This window comes from Chrysemys picta, chromosome 6, assembly GCF_011386835.1.
Source record: "Chrysemys picta bellii isolate R12L10 chromosome 6, ASM1138683v2, whole genome shotgun sequence".
NCBI classification, from domain to species: domain Eukaryota; kingdom Metazoa; phylum Chordata; order Testudines; family Emydidae; genus Chrysemys; species Chrysemys picta.
In genome coordinates, this window is record NC_088796.1 from 106855833 (window position 1) to 106882390 (window position 26558).

At 42.9% G+C, this 26558-nt stretch overlaps 1 protein-coding gene and 1 long non-coding RNA gene across 2 annotated transcripts in view; one reads left to right on the forward strand and one right to left on the reverse strand.

Annotated features, from left to right (window-relative positions):
• The window catches only part of LURAP1L (leucine rich adaptor protein 1 like), a 33777-nt gene extending 26782 nt beyond the window's left edge, over nucleotides 1–6995 (reverse strand). Inside the window, exon 1 of the mRNA XM_005295198.4 lies at nucleotides 1118–6995. Coding sequence (XP_005295255.2) covers nucleotides 1118–1351 — 234 coding nt within the window. The 5' untranslated portion in view covers nucleotides 1352–6995. The remainder of the gene's footprint in view (nucleotides 1–1117) is intronic.
• Nucleotides 4866–26087, forward strand: LOC135972254 (uncharacterized). Its single transcript, XR_010588675.1, has 2 exons — nucleotides 4866–5000; nucleotides 20368–26087. It is a non-coding gene; the product is annotated as an uncharacterized LOC135972254 (long non-coding RNA).
• The last annotated feature ends 471 nt before the right edge of the window (nucleotides 26088–26558 follow it).

Genomic DNA, 26558 nt, shown 5'->3' on the forward strand with positions numbered 1-26558 from the left:
CAGCACAGGCCATAGAACTTTCCCAAAATAATTCCTAGAGCATATCTTTGAGAGGAAAAAAAGCTTATCTTGAGTCAAGAATCATCAGTGATGGAGAACCCACATCCCTTGGTGCATTGTTCCAATGATTAATTACTCCCACCTTTAAAAATGTATGCCTTATTGCCACTAGTTTCAACTTCCAGCCATTGGATTGGGTTATACTGGTCTGTGCTAGATGGAAGAACCCATTATTAAATATCTGTTCTGCATATAGGTACTTATAGACTGTAATCAAGTCAACCCTTAACCTTTTTTTTTTGTTAAACTAAATAGATGAGCACCTTGAGTCTATCGCTATGGTTCCATAAGGGGCCATATTCACATAGAATTAGGAAACCAGCAATGAAGTGTGTAAAGGGAGTGGCTAGACCTTGCTAAATATTCCAATGGAAAGATATTAGTGGCTCCCTTTCTAGAAAGGAAGTGGGGAATGTATTTAGCGCTCTCCTTTGGCCTAGCCAGAACAGGGTTGTTTCCAGAATTGGTTTTGTGTGGGTGGGCAGTGATGGAAATTAATTGCACAGGGGCCTAGAGATCAGCAGCACTTCTCCCTACCAGGAAATACTATTGGGGGGTGGGGAGGTTCAGCAAAGTACGTGGAGTAGATCATACCAGATTGTATTTGTTTACGAGAATTGAAGGGGCAACAGGGCAGGGACATGAGTTGTCAGTTAGTTAAATCTTAACTGTAAAGTATGTCGGGGGCCACCAAGGGAACACGCATTATTTAGCGCCGTCCATAATCCACTCACAGCGCCACCCATCCGTGTGCAATACAGCGATTCCACACGGATCTCTCTCCCCGCTTGGCAGCAGAGGTGAGGAAGGGGACACTGAGTGCCCCCCTCGCACACTGCGCACTCTCGCAGGCACTGGCAGAGGGCTGCCGAAAAGGGAATGGTGACCGAGCAAAGTCCAGGGTGGGCAGCGCGGGTTAGTTTGCCAGCCGCTCGCACGGGGCAGAGAGACGCGGGGCGGACGCGGAGCTGCAGCAGCAGGGTGAAGAGGGCTCCAGCCGTCCGCTCCCCCTCCCGCTGTGCGCGGCGCGCACCCCCGGGCGCGGTGCCAGACTCACCATCTCCTGCTTGAGGAGGTGAAGTTTGGTCTCCAGTCTCGCCAGGGCACTGGCGCTGCTGCTGAGCCGGGAGGCCCCAGGGGCTGAAGCAGGGCAGAAGCCGCTGCCCCCTCCGCCGCTCCGGTCCCGGGCAGCGGGCTCCTCCCCGCGCAGGGAGCGCGCCAGGCTCTCGGGCACTTTGCGCCCCAGCTTCAGCTCGATGTCTCGCAGGTCTGGCAGGGGGCCCTCTTCCATGGCTGGTCCGCAGCGAGGCTTTCCGGACTGAGGGCGGTGCAAGGCGCAGCGGACGAGCCAGCACTAGCCGCAGTGGCCCGGGCTCACCAACCTCTCCATGCCAGCAGCGTCTCTGTGATCCACCGCAGCAGCACCGCGAGGGGCGGACAAGCCAGACAGGTGACTGGCAGGAGACATGAGGAGTAGCTGGTCGCCCGCAGCATTGTTTGATTTGCAAACCACTTTTGTCTCTCGCCCTCCCCTTGTCCCCGGCGCGCACGCTGTCACCAGCCGCAAAGCAAGAAATTGTTTCGGAAGCAAAAAAACAAAAAAACAAAAAACCGATTTGCCCAGCAGAGAGGCTGCTCCCTTCCTCCTTATGCTTGCTGCTTTTGTGGCGTTAGCTGGTGAATTGCGCCGGGCTGTTCATTGCATAGGATCTGTCCTTCTGGAAGGAGTCAAGACCAGATACAGCAGACTCCTGGCTGTTTTTTCTCTCCCCATGTAGTCATGTGTCTGCTGCTTCCTAGTGTCCTGGGCTTCTAGGAGACACGCTGAGCAGCTTACAGCCTGTCATGTGCGCGCCTACGGAGATGTCTCTCCGTGGTCTCCCAATATAGCTACTGTTTATCCACTTCCCTGATATAATCAGGCTTTCCCTCCAGGCAGTTTGATCCAAGTCATTGTATTTCCCGATGGGCTGAAACTTTAAACCCCAGTGGCAGGTGGACCAGATGAGGGCCAACCCTTGTACCGTAATGCACAGAGAAGAGACTCACTCTGATTGCCCAGTCCAGTCACTTAATGATGCATTCATGCTGTCGCTTTTAGACTAAAATAGTGAAGGGGGCACAAACTAGATTTTTGTGCATTCATTTCATGTCTCCGCTGTTGAAATACTTAGCACATATTATATTCAGAGGACAAAGTCCTTAAGGTTCTGACAGGAGCTAATGAAAGCAAGGAAGTTCAAAGTAAAGGGACATTAAAGAACTCTCCATTGTTCATAAAAAATCACTGGAAACTGAAATCTGTTATTGATGTGTGCAGGTGTATGTGTATATAAACGTGGTATATAGTTATTCATGTTTATATACACTAGGATTTTTTAAATCATACAGCTGCTCATATGTGCAGGATTACAGACACTGAATTGCCTTTAAAGAAAAAAACAGAAGCATGCAAAAGTTGACAATCACATGAACTTTGAACAAAAGAAAAAGAAGGTCAGTCAAATTTGGGGCTCAGCAAGAGTGGCAATGCCACTTTGCTCTTTGCTGCTAGGTATAGCAGCACACAAGTACCTTGATTTAGAAAGGCTTTTGGACACAGATCCACAACACTCCAACAAACAAGCTAGGGAAATGCAATCTAGATGAAATTAATATAAGGTGACTGGTGGCACCTTAAAGACTAACAGATTTATTTGGGCATAAGCTTTCGTGGGTAAAAACCTCACTTCTTCAGATGCATAGAGTGAAAGTTACAGATGCAGGCATTATATACTGACACATGGAGAGCAGGGAGTTACTTCCAAGTGGAGAACCAGTGTTGACAGGGCCAATTCAATCAGGGTGAATGTAGTCCACTCCCAATATAGATGAGGAGGTGTCAATTCCAGGAGAGGAAAAGCTGCTTCTGTAATGAGCCAGCCACTCCCAGTCCCTATTCAAGCCCAGATTAATGGTGTTAAATTTGCAAATGAATTTTAGTTCTGCTGTTTCTCTTTGAAGTCTGTTTCTGAAGTTTTTTTGTTCAATGATAGTGACTTTTAAATCTGTAATAGAATGACCAGGGAGATTGAAGTGTTCACTTACTGGCTTATGTATGTTACCATTCCTGATGTCCAATTTGTGTCCATTTGTTCTTTTGCAGAGGGACTGTCCGGTTTGGCCAATGTACATAGCAGAGGGACATTGCTGGCACATGATGGCATATATAACATTAGTGGATGTGCAGGTGAATGAGCCCTTGATAGTGTGTCTGATGTGGTTGAGTCCTCTGATGGTGTCGCCAGAGTAGATATGGGGACAGAGTAGGCAACGAGGTTTGCTACAGGGATTGGTTCCTGGGTTGGTGTTTCTGTGGTGTGGTGTGTAGTTGCTGGTGAGTATTTGCTTCAGGTTGGGGGGTTGTCTGTAAGCGAGGACTGGCCTGCCTCCCAAGGTCTGTGAGAGTGAGGGATCATTTTCCAGGATAGGTTGTAGATCGTGGATAATGCGCTGGAGAGGTTTTAGCTGGGGGCTGTATGTGATGGCCAGTGGTGTTCTGTTATTGTCCTTGTTGGGCCTGTCCTGTAGTAGGTGATTTCTGGGTACCTGTCTTGCTCTGTCAATCTGTTTCCTCACTTCCCCAGGTGGGTATTGTAGTTTTACGAATGCTTGATAAAGATCTTGTAGGTGTTTGTCTCTGTCTGAGATATTGGAGCAAATTCGGTTCTATCTTGGGGCTTGGCTGTAGACAATGGATCATGTGATGTGTCTTGGATGGAAGCTGGAGGCATGTAGGTACGTATAGCGGTCAGTAGGTTTCCAGTATAGGGTGGTGTTTATGTGACCATCACTTATTTGCACTGTAGTGTCCAGGAAGTGGATCTCTTGTGTGGACTCGTCTAGGCTGAGGTTGGTGGGTGGAAATTGTTGAAGTCCAGGTGGAATTCTTCAAGGGCCTCCTTTCCGTGGGTCCATATGATGAAGATGTCATCAATGTAGCGCACATAGAGGAGGGGGCACTAGGGGACGAGAGCTGAGGAAGCGTTGTTCTAAGTCAGCCATAAAAATGTTGGCATACTGTGGGGCCATGCAGGTACCCATAACGGTGCCACTGACTTGAAGGTATAAGTTGTCCCCAAATCTGAAGTGGTTGTGGGTGAGGACAAAGTCACAAAGCTCAGCCACCAGGCGTGCTGTGGCCTCATCAGCATAGTCCCTGACTGTTCCTGACAACTTGTAGTCCATCCTCATGTGGAATATTGGTGTAAAGTGCTTCTACATCCATGGTGGCCAGGATGGTGTTTTCAGGAAGAACACCAATGCATTTTAGTTTCCTCAGGAAGTCGGTGGTGTCTCGAAGATAGCTGGGAGTGCTGGTCGCGTAGGGTCTGAGGAGAGAGTCCAAATAGCCAGATAATCCTGCTGTGAGAGTGCCAGTGCCTGAGATGATGGGGCACCCAGGGTTTCCGGGTTTATGGATCTTGGGTAGCAGATAGAATACCCCTGGTCGGGGTTCTGGGGGTGTGTCCATGTAGATTTGTTCCCGTACTGTAGCTGGGAATTTCTTGAGCAGATGGTGTAGTTTCTTTTGGTATTCCTCAATGGGATCAGAGGATAGTGGCCTGTAGAATGTGGTCTTGGAGAGTTGCCTGGCAGCCTCCTGTTCATAATCCAACCTGTTCATTATGACTACAGCACCTCCTTTGTCAGTCCCTTTGATGTTAATGTCAGAGTTGTTTCTGAGGCTGTGGATGGCATTGCGTTCTGTACGGCTGAGGTTATGGGACAAGTGATGTTGTTTGTCCACAATTTCAGCCTGTGCACGTCTGCGGAAGCACTCTATGTAGAGGTCCAGTCTGTCATTTCGACCGTCAGGAGGAGACCACGCACAGATACAGACAGACATCATCTTCCTCTCCAAATGCAAACAGATGGACATCATACCAAATGGACTGAAGGTAAAAAATCCATTGCCATCCTGACGGTCAAAATTGGCTTCACACATGACACTGCAAAGGATATCATGCTTCAGCATCACATTCAACCTGTTCTCAGATAATACAAGAAAAATCAAATCTTAAAAATTGACAGTTGGTTTGCTTTAAATTTGCCTCCATATTTAGGTTCCAAGGTAGTAAGTTTTTAAACAAACCTAGGATCAATATAAATATTCACAAACTTTTGTCAATTCCAAATTAAGCAGTTTAGGAAAGACAGAAACAAATAAACATTCCTGTACAAGTTTGCCTTTCAAACACTGCTGCCAATTGATAAAAGTGAAACCATCTCTTTTCATTGTCCAAACTGAGTGAAATGCAGAAAGTAAACAAGCCACATAAATAAAAGTAAATTAGTTATTAAAGATTTTCAGTTTTAATAATCTAAAGTGTCATTCATATATACATAAACACGATTAAGGAAATGTGGGGGAGTTTTTCAAATTATAATGGGCCTTACACTGATGTAAAACCTGTGGGAGATCAGAATAACTTCACAGAAGTCAATGGAGTTACTCCTTAACTACTCTGATGCAAGTAATAACAGAATTAGGCCCATTATTGTAAAATGGATGTTCTCCCAAATCTGTATGACAATCTGATCTGGTAAAAGAAAAAAGCCTCACAAGAAAATAGTTTATTCCTTAAACAAGGAACAATAATACATGCAGGCTAGGGATGCATTTTTACTACATTTAAAAAAGTATCTGTGTTATATTTTTCCCATGAGAGGTTCCTCTATGCTATTTTCAGACACTACTGGATTGGTCCATTTTGTCCACCCTCTTCTGCTCCCCTGGCTTTGAACCATCCACACTTGAGGCCTAATCCCAAACCCAGTGAACTAACTGAAGAGACTCCCATTAGCTTCAATGGGCTTAGGATCAGGCCTCTGGGGCCTCACTTTGCAGTCACCATTTTTCTTGCTACAGGTAGAACTAACAAGACTTTTTTCAGAGCCTGTCAGTGCCACTCCTTGTTTGGCAAAGGGATTGTTGTTGAATGACACATAGCACTGTCCCCACCCCAAAGTCTCAGACAACAATCCTGCAAAGTGCGGAGTCCTTTCAACGCTTATTGAAGAAAGTGGGAGTTGAGGGCACTCAGTACCTCACAGGAATGCTCAACACCTTGCATGGCTGAGCACTGCATGAGCATCATTTCTGGGCTTCGGTCTGTACTGGGTCTGAGGAGTGAGTGGCTGGGAGCAGGAAGTTTCCCTGCATTACCATACAAAGCGGTACCACCATGAACAGAACCAACCACTCTAACATATGATCCCTTCGCTAATTATTTTAAGTGTACTGGAGTTATAATAAGCTGTTCTACTCCATGGTTTTCTTTGGTGCCCTAGCAGCCTACCCAGATCTGGAACATGATATTGGCTTTGTCACAGAGGATAGCATAGTTGTAAACAAAGACATCATGAGGCTGCTAGTCCCTTTATATAATTGAGACCTGGATTTTCACAGATCACATTGTCAAAGTGATTTAAAATGTTTCAAGACACATAATTTAGCAAACTCACAACTCTTCATCCCTTAAGAGAACTAGCAACAAATTAAGGGGGTTATCTTCAACTTTGGCTCTTAAATGATTGCTCAAGCTAATCTTGCAGGAGATGTATGGGTACAAGTCATTAGACTAAGAGGAGGACAATTACTGACAGTGGAGCACAGATAAGTTTTGTTCTGATTATTCACACACTCCCAGCAGACTTTGCACAGAAGAGGGTTGTTAAGTAAGAGGGGATTGAAATAGGATTACAGCAAATGAATGGCAAAAAGAACCCCACCTCACCCCCAATATAGCACAATAGCAATGAAATGAAATTTTCTGCAAAAGACTTTAATTTGTATAATAAATAACATACCATACTATCAAAATGTTAATAGCAGTATGAGAATTCCAGTTATTCTAAGTTTCTATCACCAGTGAAATCCAATAATTAAAAAAAAAAAATCTAAAACAATCTTGGAGGCTGAACTTGCAAACACTTCCTACTGGCGACAGGTAGGACCTAGTGAGTAATCCCATTTACTACTCAATATGTTACTCCAAGTGGGAATGTTTGCAAGATTGGACCCTTACACATGAAGGACTTGATAGCACAAATCCTCCTGTGAAGCACTCTTGTTGAAGTCAGGTAGAGTTCCATGCAAAGAGGGTTTGTAAGATCAGGCCCTGCCTTAGTCCAGTGAGGCAATACTCCTATTGAGGTCAATGGGAGTTTTCTCCGTATAATGATGACTAAGGGACTGGTCCAAAGCCAACTGAAGTCAATATAAAGACTGTCTGACTTCATTGAGCTTTGGATCAGGCCCTAAAGACTGCAAGATTTGGCCTTCAGTGTGCATTTTGAATGCTTAATCATATTGAGCCAACTGTTCCTAGTTAAATTAAATCTTCATTGGTTCTTGTCTGTACTAATGGGGCTGGAAGAATATCCTGATATAGTGCCAGCAGGTACACAAATCCTCAGAAGTCTTTCTGTTGCCTTAATCTGGTTTTCAGTTCCAGATGGATTCCTATGGCATTGGGGTCAAAGATTCCTTAAAAGAAAGATTTTAGTTGCTATTTAACCCGGCATTACATCATCCTGAATTGTGTATGCGTAGGGATTTAAAAAAAGGTTTGTTGACTTTTGGGAAGGCACTCTGTGTTTTGTAAGGATTAAGTTTCATGATGTAACAGAATAGCTTTGGGGTTTTTTTGTTTTTTTTATGACGAAGCTATTCCTGATTACATAAGTGTACTCTTCTTGAAATACAAGTTAGAGACACTGAATGAGGAGAAATATACTCACATTGTTTGTACTCAGTGAGTAGGGACAGACACATGGAGTCTGAGTGATGAATAACTTGAAACATCTGAACTTTCAGTAACCTAGGTCCTGACAGATCCTGCAATTCCTATTTAAGGCAATAATCCTGACACAAGTAATATCTTTAAAGTAAAAGGGTCTGCCAATGACAGTAAAGGCAACAGGACTGGGCCTTTAATCTTCTCTTTAAACATTAGGGGAATATTTAAGAAGTTTCAGGTACAGTAAAACAGGGTGGAGCAGAAAAGAGGCCTATATTCAGGTAGACACCTCACTGATAAATACTCCCATTAAAGCTTCTGGCAGACGATGGCAACATTACCTGTTTACCCAAACCAGCTACCAGTAATGACCAGAGACGGGAGAGGCAGTTTAAATTATGGAGGCTACTTGGGCAGCTAATTCTTGAGGCCAGATTATCACCCTTACTCATGTTTCATAGTGTCTAATTTGCACAGCCCCATTAAATGAATGAAGATACTCTAGGAATAAGAAACTACTGAACCTGAGTAAGGTGGGTTGGGTAGAATCAAGCCATTAGCAATCACGTGATCAAGACAACCATATTACTCTCTCAAGCTCTTGGATATGACAAAATTCCTGCTTGCCCAAGGGGTTTTTGTTATTCTGTTCTCTGTTGTTCTCTATTTTGGGTCAGAGACACTCATATTAGGGACAGGAAGAGATAATTCACCAGACAGTAGGCTCTCTTTCATCCATACAGTAAAGAGAACTGTGAAGTTTTGCACAACTCAGTCATGAAATGCACCTAGAGCTCAAGCATAACTGCTGTCATCACAGCAGTTGAAATACTGGTCCACTGTATTTTTCCATGCCCATAGCCCTGTACACTGTGAAGCATGCGTCAGCAGAGAGAGTATCGTATTTCTGTCACTTCTGACACATGGCATCAGAAGTGCTTTCTGAAAGTGCTTGATCGCATCATTTCCCTAGCTCACTGCCACAGGCTAGATGGAGAGAACAAAAGAGGAACATATTCAAACAGAGTTTTATTTTGTTAGGTTAGTTTGTGAAAGGAGAAGGTGGGAATGGCAGACAGTAGGTGCTGGCAATATTTTACAACAATCAAAATCTACACGTATATAGAAGAGGCCCAGTGGTGCAGAATACTCCCAGTGAGTAATACTAACTCACACCAGTAGTCCCTCTGACTTCAGAGAGACTACACATATGAATAAATATTACTCACTGTAAGTAAGGACTGCAGTACTCTGCCTTATATGTTAGTCTTTTTTTCCAGATACCCAACCACTGCTGCTATGCACCTGCCCCTGTTGCTGCTGCCTGCTCTTCTGGTTTATTCAGTACTTATAGCCCAACCCAAAAATCAGGGACACTGCTCATGTAAACTGGGCTCTGGTCCTACCTCTGTAATAAAAGGACACAACCAGTCTTTGCAATGGAAATACACTGAATAAAAGAACCTGCGGATGAACTTTAATATAAACACCTGGAAGATTATGAAGAAATGTGTATGAGTCTCCTAGGACACCGTGCGTCAGTCAATGATGTTGTATAGACTGAGGCCTGGCCTAGACTCACAAGGGGTTGCCAGTGCAGCTATATTAGCAAACCTTCTCAGTGGAGGTACAGCTTATATTGACAAGAGTTCTTTTGCTGGTATTACTTATACTAGTTCCCCCCTAACAAGGCTATATTGGCAAAAGGACTTTACTGTACACACATTTATACAGTCGAAGCGTTTGCAGCTCAGCTATGTCAGTTAGGGTGACCAGACAGCAAGTGTGAAAAATTGGGACGGGGGATGGGGGGGTAATAGGAGCCTATATAAGAAAAAGACCCCAAAATCGGGACTGTCCCTATAAAATCGGGACATCTGGTCACCCTAATGTCAGTTAGGCTATGTTTTTTTTCACACTGCTCACTGACATAGCTGTGCCAGCAACAGTTTTTAAGTGTAGAGCAGGCCTGAGGCTGGGATCTAGCACTTTCAGTATAAAATTCAGGGAGTCCTGGGGGAGGTTAGGTGATAAGGGAGCAGCAGCTGCTAACAGGATAACTATTAATTGTGTTCATCCATTGCTGGTCTAATGGGTTCGCAGAGGAAGGGTGAGATTTACCTGGGGAAGTTCAACTTCTTCAGTCCTCCTCACCTCCCACAAGGAGGCTTTCGTCCTGATTCCCCCTCCCTGTGAGGCCACTGCTTCTCTCACATTCCTCCCCACCCCCTTCCTATTTAGAATACATAATTTTGTCATGCCACTCATGCTTTGGCTCCCAAGGAGACCCCATATTATTCACTCCTCATGAGGACTGGCTGTGGGATGAAGAGTCAAGCATCATCAGTGTTTTTAGTGTCCATACGCACCCCACTGAATTTTACTCAGCATTGTTCTCCCAATGGCACCACCGCATGGAACATTTCTAGTGTGCTAGTTTTTCTACATCACTAGAAGAAAATCCATACAATGGCAATTTGCACTGAGCACCACACAAATGTCAGGCTGAAACTGGAGAGATGCCTGTGGACATTCCTCCTGAGGTGGAACAGGAAGGGAAGAAATAAGATGAACTAGTCTAAAAAGTATAATGGGAAAGTAAGGGAGCAATGATGGTCTTGTGGTTAAGGTATTGAATGGGGCTTCAGAAAACCTAGGTTCAATTTCTGGCTCTGCCACAGACTCTTTGCATGGCCTCTGGCAAATTACTTAATCCCCTGTGCCTCAGTTCCTCATCCCTAAAATGGGAAGAATATCAATTCTTTTGTCTATTTAGATTGCAAGCCCTTGAGAGTGGGAACTGCCTTTCACTGCTTGTATAGTGTCTAACACACTGGTGCCCTAATCTTGGCTGGGGCCTCACCATAACAATAAAAATAATGGTGAGGCATGGTAGTGCCCCAAAATCTGAGCCTCACACTAAGGAGTAGGAGTACAGGATGAAGCCAAAATGACTTTTTTTATTAAAGCGTGAGGGGGCTGGGGGAAGGGAGGGAGAGCTACATAGTTTGGGATCCTATGGGTCATCCCCTTGTAAACTCAACTGTTTTAAACTAGCAATCTAGCTGCACTTTATTGAGGACTTGTACCTTTGCCTTCTGTGAATAAACTTGCTTTTGAAATAAAGCTATGGAGGTTTAAAAAGGCTGTTGTCAGCATATTTCAGTGAGGTCTGAGCACAGCCCTAGGAGCTAGGAAACCCTGGCTTGTAATCCCACTTCTTACACTGATTGCCTAATGACAAAGTGAGTCACAGTAATACCTTCCTGACAGCTTTTCTCTCTGCAGAAGTGGGGATAGTAGTACTCTAGTCCAGTGGATTCCTCGGTTCCATGGCTAAGGAGTTTCTTAGAAAAAACAAGAAACAAAAACCACCCCTTGCTGTGGAATTAAGAACATAGGAATTGACATATCGGATTGGGACAGTGATCAATGTAGTCTCGTATCCCATCTGACAGTGGCCAGTAGCACCTTCCCTTGAAGCAGCTGCAAGAAGCCCTGCCATAGGTTCAAGTATGGATCAAAATGTAAGCTTTCATTTAATATTGCAGCCCTCATGATAGGCCAGACTTGGAAAGTGTATTGTCAAAGTGTAACCTAACAAAGTGTAATAATCTAGAAACAATAGCTCTAAAGAGGGTTAAATACATCTTCATCTTAATTGGATGTTTATTCAAACTTATTTGAATACATTTTAACATTAACTGTTTCTCTAATTATCTCATTAGTAAAGACATCCATCTAAAGTTCTTATAGATAGGGGCAGCATAATATGGCGGATATGGGGTGGAGGCAGTGAAGCACCTGATTGCTGTTAAAATTTACTAGGGGAAGAGAAGAGCATACCCCTAAAAGATATTAAGTCACCTCATCCCTTCCCATAATGGAGATAGTTGTAGGAGATATTTCCCCTTCACATTGCCAGAAGGCTCAAACACCTTCTGGGAGCCAAAACCCACACTTTCCTTGGTATCAAAAGCCCCAAATGCACCCTACTCAGGTGCCAAGACCGCTCCTTCTCCAGCATGTACAGTACAACTATTGCTTTCAATATAAAATTGTATGGCAAGTCAGGGAGTATGGTATGCAAAGCAGGAAACAGAAGCACCACTGCTTATTCTCTATAAGAAGTTTTTTATTGCAGTGATCTTCAATGAACATGCCGAGACGTCTCTTAACAACATTGAAACAGGGCACACTCACCATCTCGCATAGGACTGCAGACCCACCACTCCTACTCTGTAGTTTGGTTTCCTAGTATGGCTTCTTCTCAGATGGCTACTGGGGAGCTTCCTCTCACCCAGGCCTCTTAGAACTGGGTTCTAATTCAGGCCAACTACAGGCCCTCAGCCAGCCTCTCTTCCACCTGGGCCTTTCCCCCAAACCAGCCCTCTCACTTTTAGGTGTGGAAAGTTCAGCAGGCAGATCTTCTCCTGCTAGTATATCCCTTACTATGAAGACAGAGGAGGTATAGATGCTGGTCTGCTTCCCAAACCTTATCCCAATTAGCTGGGAGAGTGGGGAGCACGGCCCCACCATTCTGAAAGACTTCTGGATCCAGATCCTTAAAGAAAGAGTACCCCCCCTCAACCCTCCCAACACTACTTATTCCTAGGACCACTTCCTCTCTACCAGTATCTCCTATTTCCCTGGGTACTTTCATTATCCAACCTATACACAAAATCTTAAAGGGCTACACTATGGGACAGAGGTGGGCTGACCCCTAGGCTGTACTACCCATAAAGAGACTGACTAACCCAGTCACAAACATGTGGCGGGGTTGGGGGGGAGAGACTACTGAGAAAGAATCAGTTGGAAAGTAATTAAATGATGGCATGTCCCTAGATCAGAGGAGAGATCTATTACTGTAATGGCAGATGAAAGCCTGCATATTGGCAGCATAGCAAAGATCTCTGTTCTGTATCTCCATTGTCCAGTTTCCTCTGTGAACCACATCACACTTTTATGAGGTAGGGGAAAGAGAACAAAGAAAACAACAATAAAGTAACAATTGTGTGGACTTGCCCTGAATTCTTTATTGTTATCACCTCTTGAGGTGGTGCACACTTATTTCCCCTTTCTCTTGTAGTGATGCTGTAGTTTAGGCTCTGTGCAGCCACATGCAATAGAGTGTAAGGGTTCTCTATGCATGAAGTTACTCAGGAATAGCTATTCCAGAATACCTCCATGGATGGACACTCTTATACAGTATTAAGAGAGCTTTATTCTATGGAAGTGGATTACACTAAACCAGAAAAAGGCATTTTTATTCCAGAATAGAAGGGTCCACACAAAGTTATTCTGCAATAGCTATTACACTTTAAATTCATACCCTGCCTTATTCTGGAATAACTTCCATATGTAAACAGGCCCTAAATCAGATTTCAAAAACATTGCACCGGTGGCTTGTGGCCTGCAAAACAATGCATTATCACTACGCAGCATCTTTGTTGTGTGATGCTGTGTGGGAGTGGTGCTGCCATTCACATGGCAGAAATATTTACAGTATATGTATTTGGCTAAGAAGGATCTGGGCTGACCATGTTTGTGATAGCCCAGAACACAGGTTGCAAGAGAATGAATCTTTCGAGCTGTACAGTTAACTAACAAAGGGTAACACTGCATTACAAAAACAATAAAAACCCTATACTGTATCACTGACTCTCCATCTCATTTCAAATCTTAACTCAAAACATATCTTTTCTCCTTTTGCCTGTTACTCTTTAATTGTAGTCACTGGGTTTGCATGAAGTATAAGTGCAGAATTTAGTCCTGTAAGTCTTACTACTGTATATGGCTTATTTTTGTAGGAGACATATGTTCTGATCATATTACGCACACAAAAACCTCTTAAAAGAATATTATTAAGGTTGCAAAGTCAAGCCCTCAAAAATTAGGAAACTCCAAAATTAACATACTTTGTATAACTTTAATTTGACTGTCCTGTGCACATATATTATGATACAGTCTAATTTCATGATCAGATATTATTTGTTTCCACCCAAGTTTGATCCCATCTGCCCCATCTCTTTCAACCTATCCACATCCCAGTCCTGCCTCTTCCCCAACCTTGGCTCCTTATTCCAATCCCTTTTTCCTTGTGTACCTCATTCCAGTCTCCACTCCTCAGGCTTCTCATCCCAGGTCTCCTCATCCAAACTGTCTCTCTCTTCCACTGGCTCCCAGTCCTAATCTTCCTCTCCCGGTTCCTCATCCAATTTCAGTCTCCACCAACCCCCTCCCTGGCTCCTTGTCCCAGTCTCTTTGCCCAGCCAGTTCACATTCTCCTCCCTTTCCCCAGCTCCTGATCTGATCTCAATATCTTTTTTTCTCCCCCAGCTGCCTGGTTACTAATCCTTCCCTCATTTTTTCGCTCACCAGCTCCCAGTCTTATTTTCCAACTAGTTAAATCCTTCCCTGCCCAGTAGCTCCTTACTAAGCAAGTCCCAATTTCCTCTCTTCCTCCCCTTCCCAACCCCCAAATCCTCCATGCTATCCCAGTGCCAGCAGGAGATCATTAAGAGCACAGGAAATGCAGACTCCCTGTTCTCAGTTCCAGTGCCCATCCCTGGCACAGAGCAACTGGGAGGAGCCATTAAGGAAAAAGTCTGGCTTTGTCCCAGTAGCTCTCAGTTGGAGCATGCTCAGTTGTTCTGTAGAGATGGCACATGTACAGTCCAATCACTGGTTGGAGCTGTGAGAGGATGGAGTATGCACAGTTGCCCTATGGAATGGTGCATGCGCTGTCTAGTCTCCAGTGGGAGAGGCTTGAGCATGCTCAGTGAAGATAGAATCTTTGGAGATTTTAGTTACTAAAAATCAAAGAAGTTCTATTAAAAATATGAGCTACACTTTTTCAAAGGCTTAGAACTTGGCCAAACTTGGGCAGATTTTCATGGGGACAGCAAAAGGCACATCCCTAGCACAAAAGCTATCCCTTGCCAAATGTTGAGTCCCTCCTCCAAAGCATAGGAGCATTGGAAAATTTCAAAGAAAAGGTCTCCACCCCCCTTTTTTTTTAAACATGGGCAAAACAATGTATTTTCTTCTAGCCTCTCCTGGAAATCGCTGAACCATTTTAGCTGAAATTTTCCAGAAAAGTTCAACCTGAGGCAGACACCTGATCTTGAAAATATCAGTCCAAAGGATTAAAGTATCACAAAGTTATAAGCAACTGAAAACAGTATTTTATAATGGGAAGTGTCAGGAAACTTTAATAATAGGCGTTGATTCCAGCTCCAACAATAATAAAGCCACAGAACAGAAGGAAGCTGAAAAGCCACAACCTGAGCTTAAGGCTAAATAACAAAAATGCCAACAACAGAACACTACATTCAAACTCCTTAACAATGGGGAAGTTCTGATCCGGACTCCAGACCAGTTCAAGCCCATCTTTAGATAATGGATCTGAACCAGAAAATTGGTTTCAAAGTCTTTGAAGTCTAAGGGAGTCCAGATCTATATCTGGATGTCATGGCTTGGCCATACTTCTGGTATAAATTAATGAGAACTAAGATCGACTAATGAGCTTAATTAAAAAATTCCAAAGTGCTGCACATTTGAGTTTCATAACTATTAGGCTATAGTCTTTTTGTAAGGTTGTTTTTGTAAGTGGGGAATAACTTGTTGATACACTACAGACTATAGTGTACCATAACAAAAAGGGAACTGCCGTCTAGTCACCAGCATTTGAACAAAGAACCTGCTTACTTTAATCTGTGCAAAAATATAGGTATTAAATAGAGAAGCTAAATCATAACTACACTAAAAAAATCATAGAATCATAGAATATCAGGGTTGGAAGGGACCTCGGGAGGTCATCTAGTCCAACTTCCTGCTCAAAGCAGGACCAATCCCTGATTGATTAAGCGTCAATGAATTGTAGCTAGTAAAATGTTCATTATATATAGGTCCATAATGTTGATGTTAAGCAACAGAATTGCATGCTAAGTGTATGTATTGTACATGGCAGTTGATATACTATAACTCATAAGTCTAACATATTTCAAACACTACCTCTGTTTGCTCCTTCCTAGTCTGGATAAGCACCCAAAACTTCACATGCATATTCAAGCTCTCCAAATCTACTGAGTCAAATTCACCTCCGGTCTCAATGCCATCAATTGCAGTATAGTTATGCCAGGAATGAATTTCTTCCATAGGTTCTGCAAAATTAAATCACATGAAAACAAATTGTCATGTAAGACTTCCTACTTTTGATTAGGCTGCAAATACTGATGCTGTTCTGTTCTAGCTGCTTCCAAAAGTGAGTGAAATATAAAAGTGCAGCAGTATGAAAAAATGAAAAACAACAAGGAACAGAAAAAGCTAACATACGTTTTCCAAACTCCAATGAAAGATTTTTTCCCACAAGTTTGTGGGGAAGACTTGGGTTGGTTCTTATTTCATCAAGCCCAGTTCAACCATCCCTAGGAATGTAATGCTCTCTTCCCTGACTTAATTCAGTGGCTGCTCCATCATTCTATCTTGCCATGAAGCAGTTTCCGTCTGTAACTGGATGATGAGCTGCACAGTTTTGGCTGAGGATGCTGTCATCGGAATGTGCTAAGTGGGCCCAAAGGGTGTTTTAATGCTATGACTGATACTCCTCCTGGCTTTCTTGTGAGCCCAATTATATTACACCTTTGGAGCATGGATTACTCTTGTATAGATCCCAGTATTAGTCCAGATCCCGGGCCTGCTCTTAGAAATTTCCAGGCCATCTGGTTGACTCGTTGTTCCTCATGTTTGGAAGCAGTTTATATATGCAATATATATATTTATGCAAATAAAACCCCCTGTGGTGTTTTATCATTAATAAGCTTATGTATTTCTGTGGCCAAATTGTGCCAGTTAGGCGCCAGCTCACATTGTGGACAAAACTTCCAGAGCTTCTCAGCCTGCAGAGTCCTGGGACTATGCCCACGGCACTACACTTTTGGAGGCTAGAGAGTGTGCTCCCACCAATGGCTAACCAGCTTCTCTGGCTAGAGTGGAGGAGACTGAGACCATAGGAACCACATGTAGTGGCCAGGCACAATCTGGCCTATTGGGCTACAGAAGTTCAAGGATATGCACAGTGGGCTAAATTCATAAGAGAATTTATGCACCTAACTATTACTGTAGGCACCTAAATCCCAGACTCAGACCCCACTGGGATTGACAAAATCCCCACTCAACCACTGTCAAACTCTATAGTTGCCTAAGGTCATTCATGCCTTAAATTTTGCAGTAAAAGTTCTTTAGGCTCCCATTTTTCTGCCTCTGTGCATGTGCACTACAGCCATATACCAGTCATCCAGACACCTACCAGATCAAGCCCCTATAGGCAAGTTTCTACAAAAGAGCTGGGGTGGGTGGTTGGGGGGAGGAGGACAGCTTCCCTCACAAATTATAGCATTAGTAGTTAGGGTATGCACCTGGGCTGTGGGAGATCCCTGGTTCAAATCCCATCTCCATCTGACAGGGAGAAGGGATTTGAACAGTGATCTGCCACCTGGAGGGTGGCTCTGGAGGGTGCTCTAACTGGGCTATGGGGCTCCCTCAATCTCTCCTGTTGAGTGTATTCTACTGTGCATGAATAATGAAAAGAATCATTGGGCCAGAGAGAAAGAATGAGAATGACTGTAGCTTCATGCTTAGGGCACACACCTGGAAGTGGCAAATCCTAGTTTGAATCCCTTCTCCCCCGTGATCTGGACTGGGGACCTGAACCATGGTCTTTCACATTCCAGGTGAGTAGCTTAACTACGAGGCTAAAATTTTGAGGATCAGTCTTCCCCCCTCCAGCTTCTTGCTAAAACAGCATAGGCACCTAATCCCAAGAGAAGGATTTCATCTAAGAATCCCACACAGAGGGAAGCACCTCCCTCCATCCCAGACTTAGACACTCATCCAGTTAGAGATGGAAACTGCTTTAAGGCAAGACAGAATTATGGTATGGCCTCTGAATTAAGTAAGGGAAGAAAGGATTAAATTCTTAATTCTTAGCAATGAGTGAACTGGGCCTGAGAAGCAAATTGATTGTCTCTATTTTCCACCTTGACAATAGAATTGCGCAAAGCACTGTCGAGTTTTGTGGTGAAACTGTGCTTGATGAACCAAGGCCAACATACCTGGGTGTCATTCTTGACCTCACGTTGACCTTTCATGACCACCTCAAGCCTCTACAGTGAAGACTCACATCAACATTGTTCAAGAGTTAGTGGGAACAAGTTGGGGATCAACTGCCCCGGTGATATGACCATCCGCCTTCGCCCTGCTGTACTCAGTTGCAGAGTACTGTGCCCCGATGTGGACAAGAAGCTCCCATACCCAGCTCGTGGGTAGGCAGCTGAATCAGACCATGCGAATCATCACGGGAACTTTAAAATCAATACCTCTAAAGTGTCTTTCTTTATTAGTAAATATCGAACCTTCAGCTATCCATTAAGATATAGCCACAGTATGAGAACTTTTAAGTGTGCCAAGGATTAACCAGAACTTCCCATCTGGCAGGTAACATACCCCATGGCATGGATAACATACCCCAACAATGCCTGAAACTGAGAAAACCCACTATGGATCACACATGGCCATCCCATGTCTCTGGATCTGGCCAGGGAATGGCAAAGTGTCTGGATCTCATCCACTGTTCCAAACAAGCACATTCTTTCTGATCCAACAAGCCACTCTCCCTTCCACACTTCAACCTTCCACACATACCTTGGACCGCATTGAACTGCATCCGAAAAAAACATGGAAGATGTGGCTACTTGACGCACAAGTGGAAAATCAAAGAATCCCCTTTGTGCAACTGTGGTGAGAACATCCAAACCATCAAATATCATAACTCAGTGCCCCAAGTATGAATTCAAAGGTAAACTGGATGATATCCACAACATCACAGAGGAGGCTTGGAAATGGCTTATGGACCTACAACTGCATCTCTAGAATGTTGCTCTGAAGATGCCATACACACAAGACAGGGAGTCCTATCTCCATGGGAGGAGTGAGGCTTAGCACACATCCCTTGGCTTGGCATCTGCCATTGGCCATTTTAGGTGAGGAGCACCTAATGTGCTGTCTTTTGTGAATCCATCTCTTAGGTGCCTACCTCTCCTCATTCAATGGGTAGGGAGCCCAGGTGCTGAACTCAGGTTTTGTGAATCCCAGTGATTTTCTACTCACCTAAAATATTGTCATGGTGACACTGAGTATTGCCATGTCTAAGTTCCTGTGTGAATCTAGTTCTTTATGCCTTTAGCTTTCGTTTAAGGGCTGGATAGAAATGCTTTGCTAGGGATTTCTCTGGGAATGCAGTATGTGTACTTAGGAGTGGGTAGCAAACTAGTTAAATTAACTCTGGAGTAAGAGATGAAGAGAGAAGGCATGGGAAGTGAGATAATTAATGCATAGAATGGCCACAATAATAGCACATACAGCGATGCCAATCCAGAGTAGTGTATGATTCCATTTATTGCACTGATTCATAATGAACACATGACTTACTTTTAAAGTCATTCAAGTTTCTTCTGGTTAAGCTTGGCTGGACAGAGGAGACTTTCTGGCTTTGTAAACCAATTGTGATGCTTCACTACTCACTGGCACCATAAAAGGTATTCAGCATTCCTGAAACTTTTGCATCACATGAAAGTGTAATGTGAAAGGGTATACTTTTAGTTACAGTTACAGCACAGGGATCAAACTGCATATTCTCAGTTTTTTGCTATCCCAGCAGTGTGGGTGTGGTATTTATTTCACGATAGTATCACATTCAAAAAAATGCAAAGGAAGAGGACACATTCTGCTGAAAGATAACCCTTGCTCCACAATACATCAAAGTGCTTGTAGTCATCAACACTGAAGAATATTAGGATCAATCTGTTTTAGATTTCAAAATAAAACCCAGTTTGGGTACATTGCTATTTGTAGTTATCATCAAGGCATGTCATTTGCAGTTATCTCAAAAAGATATCCCAGAGTTAGTTGTTGGTTCCCTTTACATGTAGTAGTTATTGAGGGCCAAGTCCTCTGGCCTATGCAAGGACCATGGAAAGTTCTGAGTATAGCGGAAGCATCATAACTCCTCTTTGCATGGAAGGTCAGGGTTCAGAGAAGTTGTACACGGGGCCTCTGGACCAGGTGCCACATGCCAAGCTTTGGCAGTGGGGTGGGAGGTATGAGCTAGCAGAGGGGAATGGCATGGCAAATGGGATCAATGATTTCATGGAACCACCTGGTGGCGATAGAGAGATGTGGGGGTAGTGATGGGTGGGACACAGAGACCACAAAAGACAAACTAGTGTCTCTCTGCCGTGCTGCAGCCTGGTGGGGGGGGGCTTTGGCCCCTACCATCCATGACAAAGCACCCATGTTGCAAAATGCACTTTTACTTGGTCTTTGCTTTAGGGACAATATTTGTCCCTTAACAATGCAGAGGTGTTTAGACTTTCCAAAAGCTGCATGTTTGTGTGCTGAGCCATATTCTTGTTATAGGTTTTAATGGGGAAATAATTTATACCGTTATTTTTGTTCCTTTTAGATTTAATTTCAGGAACTTGAACACAACTGCACAGGCAAGAAACAGCTAGAAGATCTGACGTGAAAAAGAGTAGCATTTATCTCCTTACACACCATAATTCCACAGGGCAAAGCTTAAAGAATCCTTTCATATTAACTAACAGCAGAGCTTATGACACTTCAGAAGGTTGTTGTATATCCTCTTTCAAATGTCTTCCTAAATCTAAAAATAACCCCCGTATTTTATTCACTTGCATTATAAATGCAAATGAATGAAGGGAGCTGCTATATATTTTTTCTTTATGACAGTGGGTCAGGTTCATCCTCGGTTAACTCCACTGAATTCAGCCACCAGAGAGCAACATACCTACATATGCTAGAGCAGGTTTGGTGCTCTGTCCAGTCAAGGGCAGAAATACACATATGAGCAATGACCAGTACATTGCAATAGTCTTTTGAGAAGCAGGATTTCATTCAAAGATTTGTGTTACAGGTTTCCCTTACATTAACAACAGCATGTTATATGTACAGTACAGCCAAGGATTTTCAATTTGCTAGCAGGAAAAGTTTTTTTTTTTTTCAAAAATGGGAAAGCAATGCTCACACCTAGCATAGGCTACTAGCTGTTAAACCAGCCCTGAAGAGAGTGCTGTGAATAAATTTGTATGAAAGACAAAGCCGCAGGTGGGCATCATTGGCACTGGCCTGCACTGAGTGTAGGACAGACTCTAACGACTCCAGCAGGATCTCCAAAATTCAAAGCACAAGACTTCTGGGCTCTCCTGAACAGGGAGCGCACATTCACTGCTACAACTCTTGAGAGGATATAGTGCTTCTCTCCATGGACCTCCATTTCTGCTGCCTGGGGGAGGAAAGGGAAGTGTCTGTATGTGTAGAGGTCATGACTTTGCTCTGCTTTTTGTCCTGCTGTTAAAAGGTTTGACTAGCTCTTACAGAAAGTGGTGCCTTGCAACCTCTCACCCCTTTCCCCTTGCCCACCAGCTAAATCTTCAATAGCTTTTGTTCATTCAACAAAGGGTACAAAGTAGAATGTTTACTCACTACAGTAGCAGAATTGCACAGACAGGCCTAACCATGTCACAATTGAGGTGGGATGTGTGTATACCTCTTTACTGATGTAAAGTGTTGACATCTGTCTTGTGGTACTGTGAGAGTGGTGTTGAAGGCTGTTCCTATTCATTATGGAAGGTGAACTGTGTTATCAGAACTGCCAGGTGTGGAAGGCTCATTTATTACAGACAGCTTTGATATTTTTGAAAGGAATACAAAAAGAAAATGTTTAATTATTGCCAGAAATGCCTTCCCTCCCCAGCATAATTATTCTAGCGCTGAGAAGAGTGGAAATACCTTCACATTTTAAATATCTCTACATCCTTCAGACCATTAAAATGTATTTTAATTGGAAAGTACTACAGATGGAACAAGACAATGGAGCATCCTTTTAAAAAAACCAAACTACACCATCAAAAACAAATGTATGCTCGCTAACAAATTTATAAGCTAGGGTGCAGGAGAATCAGTAGGCATTCTGATAGGATTTTTCACTAATTGAGGCAAGTACAGCATTTGAATTTGGCTGAGGTAATGTGTGTTTTTAGCCTAGTTGCACAACATTTTACAACGTAGTAAAGTTAGGTTAGTATGGATAAATAAAATAAGGGCACAATCCAGAGCCCATGGAAGTCAATAGAAATATGCTCATTAACAAACGATGTTCAATTTGGTCCTAAATGTGGATCTAATTCTGAATATTATTACTCTGTAAACACAAATAGTGAAAACACTGTCACTGTTATGACACCTCCCATGAAACTAATGCCTATCGGTCACAGGCTACATTTAGGGTTAGGACCAACCCCTAGCCTCAGGCCTCCCTGGGTGGTCCCAACCCTAACCTCAATCCTAATCTTTGCCCAAGGCCCTCTGCAAACGTCATCACAAATTGTAGCCTGGGGCCTTCTGCCGATGCAAACCCTGATCCCAGGTAAGAAAGCTAATGTTATACCTATATTGAAAAAAGGGCACATGACCCAGCTAACGTTAGATCTGTCAGCCTGACATTGATCCTGAGCAAAAAGAATGGAACGGCTGATACGTGACTTGACTAATAAAGAATTAAAGGAGAATAATGTAATTGATACCTATCAACATGTGTTTATGGAAACTAGAGCCTGTCAAAGGATCTTTTTGTTGAGATTACAAATTTGATTGATAAAGGCAATAGTGTTGATTAATACATTTTGACTTCGGGAAGGCATTTGACTTGGTTCCACTCAACAGTTTGATTAAAAGTATACAAAATTAACATGGCACACCTTAAACAGATTAAAAATTAGCTGGCTAACTGACAGGTCTCAAAATGTAATTATAAATTGGGAATAGTCACTGAAACACAACAGCTCTAGTGGGGTCCTGCAGGGTTTGATTCTGGCTCTGTTATTGAACTTTTTTATCAATGAGCTGGAATAAAACAAAATCACTACTGATAAAGTTCACAGATGACAAAGATTGGGGTAGTGGTACATAATGAAGAGGACAGGTCACTGATACAGAGTGATCTGGATCATTCAGTAAGATGGATTCAAGCAAAAAAATACTTGGTTTTAATACTGCTAAATGTAAATTTATATATACTTTGGGGAAAAAATGTAGACCATAGTTACAGGTCGGGAGACTTTATCCTGGGAAACAGATTCTCAAGAAGATTGGTGGTCATGGTGGATAAACAGCTGAACATGAATTCCCCAGTGTAATGCTGTGGCCAAAAGGGTTAATGCTATCACTGAATACATATAGGGGAATATCAAGTAGGAATAGAGATATTACTTCTGCATTTGTAAATTGTTTTCCTGAACCTCTGAGGACAGGACAAGAAGCAATGGGCTTAAATTGCAGCAAGGGAGGTTTAGGTTGGATATTAGGAAAAGCTTCCTGTCAGGGGAGTTAAGCACGGGAACAGATTGCCTAAAGAAGTTGTGGAATCTCAGTCACTGGCGGTTTTAAAGAACTGGTTAGACAAACACCTGTCAGGAATGGTCTAGTCATTACTTAAGTCTGCTTTGAGTTTAGGAGACTGGACTAATGACCTCTTGAGGTCCCTTCCAGTCCTACACTTCTATGATAATGTTTTACATACTTCAGGCACATGTGTAATCCGTTATCCAGTATATACCCCTTTTGACCAGTACAATCCTGTTTTCAGATGTCTTAGTGTCCTATTTATTTCCTTCAAAACACCCAGAAAAAAAAATCTGTTTTTCATGTCATTATTCAAAACTTTTTTTTTTTTTGCAGTAACTACAAATGGTTCTGTGGAAGGTTGGACTAGCACACACCCTTATAGCTGAGTATGGCATAGCAGGCTCTTTTACTCTAGCACCCCCAGCTCACAGTTACTCTTGTCCTGTGGTGCATTGCCACTTCATGCTTGTCAGCCCTCCAGTCAGGTCATGTTTTATTTTACCTCTTCCAGGGTAAGAATTGCAACCCAAAATCCCTCTTCTTACATTCAGTCTTTGGCCATCAACTCTGGGTTCTATGGTCCTTGCACTCCTTTGCTCAGGGCTTTCAGTTATCCTTGTCCACTTCTGAGAAGCCTCACACCACCTTCCTCAACAGCTAGTAGTGGAGCTCCAGCCCTCTCATTGCACCAGGTTCCACTCCAGTCCAGGGATACAGTAACTAGCAGCCACGGTCTGCTCCCTCAGACTCGTGGCTGCTGACTCCCTAGACTTCTTCCTACTACAGCCTTTTTTCAGACCTCCCCCCACCCCCACATTTTTCCAGATTCCTGTAATAAGCAACACTACTCAGAGCTTCTCCCTAGTGCCTGCTTTAGGATGTTCAGTCATCATAACTCTCTCTAGATTAACTCCTACCAGTTCCTTCATGCCCTACTACTAAGGGAGTAACTACTAAAGTCTTCCTTCTCTCCCTAAAGCACTCTCTGTGTGCGCACTTCCTGCCTTTATAGCGCCATCTAATTCATCTCCACCTGAGCTTAATCTTTAATTAGGCCTGGATCGCCCTCCAGGTGCAACAGTTATTGGATTCTCAGGGAGGAGTCCACATTTACCCTGTTACAGCCGGGGGCGGGGTATACATCTTATCACAGTTTGTTTGAAATGTATTGCTACACTGAATAGAATTTGCTCTGTATTAACCAGGAACAAATAGTGCTGTGGCTGCAGTGGAATGAATATATTCAGTGTGATGAACCATGTTTGGAGTGAAGAGAAACATGGAATGAGTGTAGACTCTATCAAAGCTGTTCTTTTGCTCAAGGTGAACATAACTATACGTAGTGTTTCATGATACATACATTCAGAACACTAAATTATTGGAAAAATCCTCCACTCAGACTGACTCTGTTGAGTCAGAAGCTGGCAGTAGTGACTTTTTTTAAAAACATGCACCCTTGTCTGTTCTATGACTATTTTGTGGCTCTTAAGAAAGTGACAGTGTATTGGAAAATATGGTCATTTTAGAAGTACAAAATCTTCCTCTCTAAAAGAGGTGCAGGTTCAGAAGCAGATTGAATGTGGATTGAAAATGTATTAATTTAAGCATAGAGACTCATTCAAATATCTGCATCTGTGGAGGGAAAGATTCTCTGTACAATAGCTCCTCCCTCTCCCACCCCTAGTCCCACTCCCCCAAAATGTATCCCTACAATGAACCCATAGAGGGACTTCTCTGGGGTTCTCAAGAAAGGGGATGCGGACAAAAAGTTTAGGTTCAGATTATACTTCATTTAAAACTCCTTTTATTTGGTGATTGATAATATCTTCTCTCTTGTTTTCTTGGCCATGCTATCTGTACCTGGGAAATTAAAACAGCAACAAAGCAATAACATATCTTTACGTAGGACCTGAAGTATTTGTGCTCTGCTTCTGTGGAGGCAGCACAAGTTAGCTGAGAAAACAAACCTCTTACTGTTGGTGCACAAGCAATTGAAAGGGGTGGGGAGGGACAAAACATCATTGTTTGCCAAATCTGTTTCCGTGCTTAAATCCCCTGACAGTCAGGAAAATATGGCTGCAGAAAACAAAAAATTTGTAAGCCTAAAAGGGGGTTTCAAACACTGTCATTTACAAAATGCAATAAGTACATAAAATAAATACACACAAAAAGTGTTGTAAAATAGTAGAATCCTTGTGTATTGGGTGCTTGTTCAGATATAGTAGTAATGCTCTGAAATACTGCCATCCTGTGGCAATTGGGGTTATGACACCTATCTGAACAGGCATCAGAATAAATAAAGGATTTGAGTCTTCATGGTGTTGAGTGCCCTCAAACCCCATTGATATCATTAGGAGTTAAGGGCACTCAGACCCTCTCATGAGAGCTCAGTCCCTTACAGAATGAAGACCCAAAATCAGATGCAGACTTAGAATGATGTGGGTGTCATCTAGAGTTCTCTGGACTTTCTTCAACAGTTATGGATCAAAGAGTACCCACATCACCTTGCCCTCTCGTTTTCATAGCTTTTCCCTGAGATTTTAGAAAAGGGAGCGAAGAGGTCATTAAATCTTCCCTCGGTGTGTGAACATGTAGTATATGTTTGAAAACCTTTCAGAAAAACAGCAACATTCTTTATCTGCAGGTGGGGATGATGTCAAGACATTGAATGTGTAGGGCTCAGACAATTAAAGCAGGATTGCCATGGTATGGATATTTTGGAGAGAAGATCTTTTATGAGAGACTACCTCCTAAAAGAAACAAGACAAATGAATGTAGAGATATTGAGGAATGGATAGTTTGAATCAGAGAGCCAGCAAAACATGGGAGAGGGTAAGGGCCACGTAAGAGCTGGGTCACATCTGGTATTTTCAAAATTTTCTGCAAAAGAAAAAAAATCAATTTGGGGGTTTCCATCTTTCTCATTTTTGCTTTCCTTCCCCCTTTTCCTTTTCTAACTTCCACTAGCAAAAGTTAAGTTTTAATTTTTTTTAATGCAAACTAGAAACATTCTGTCAAATGAAAATTTTCATGGAAAAATCTTTGTTATGATGATTTTTGTCAGAAAAAAAGGTTTTATAAAAACTTTCCACAAAGTATAGGTGAAATTCACCCCTGTGCAGAAGGCATGCATGAAGCCCATGCAATCAATAATGTAAGGCCTTTTCAAATTATCTTTTGAGTACTCAAATGGAGATAAGACTTTGTGCTTTTAAATTCTGCATAGGGGTG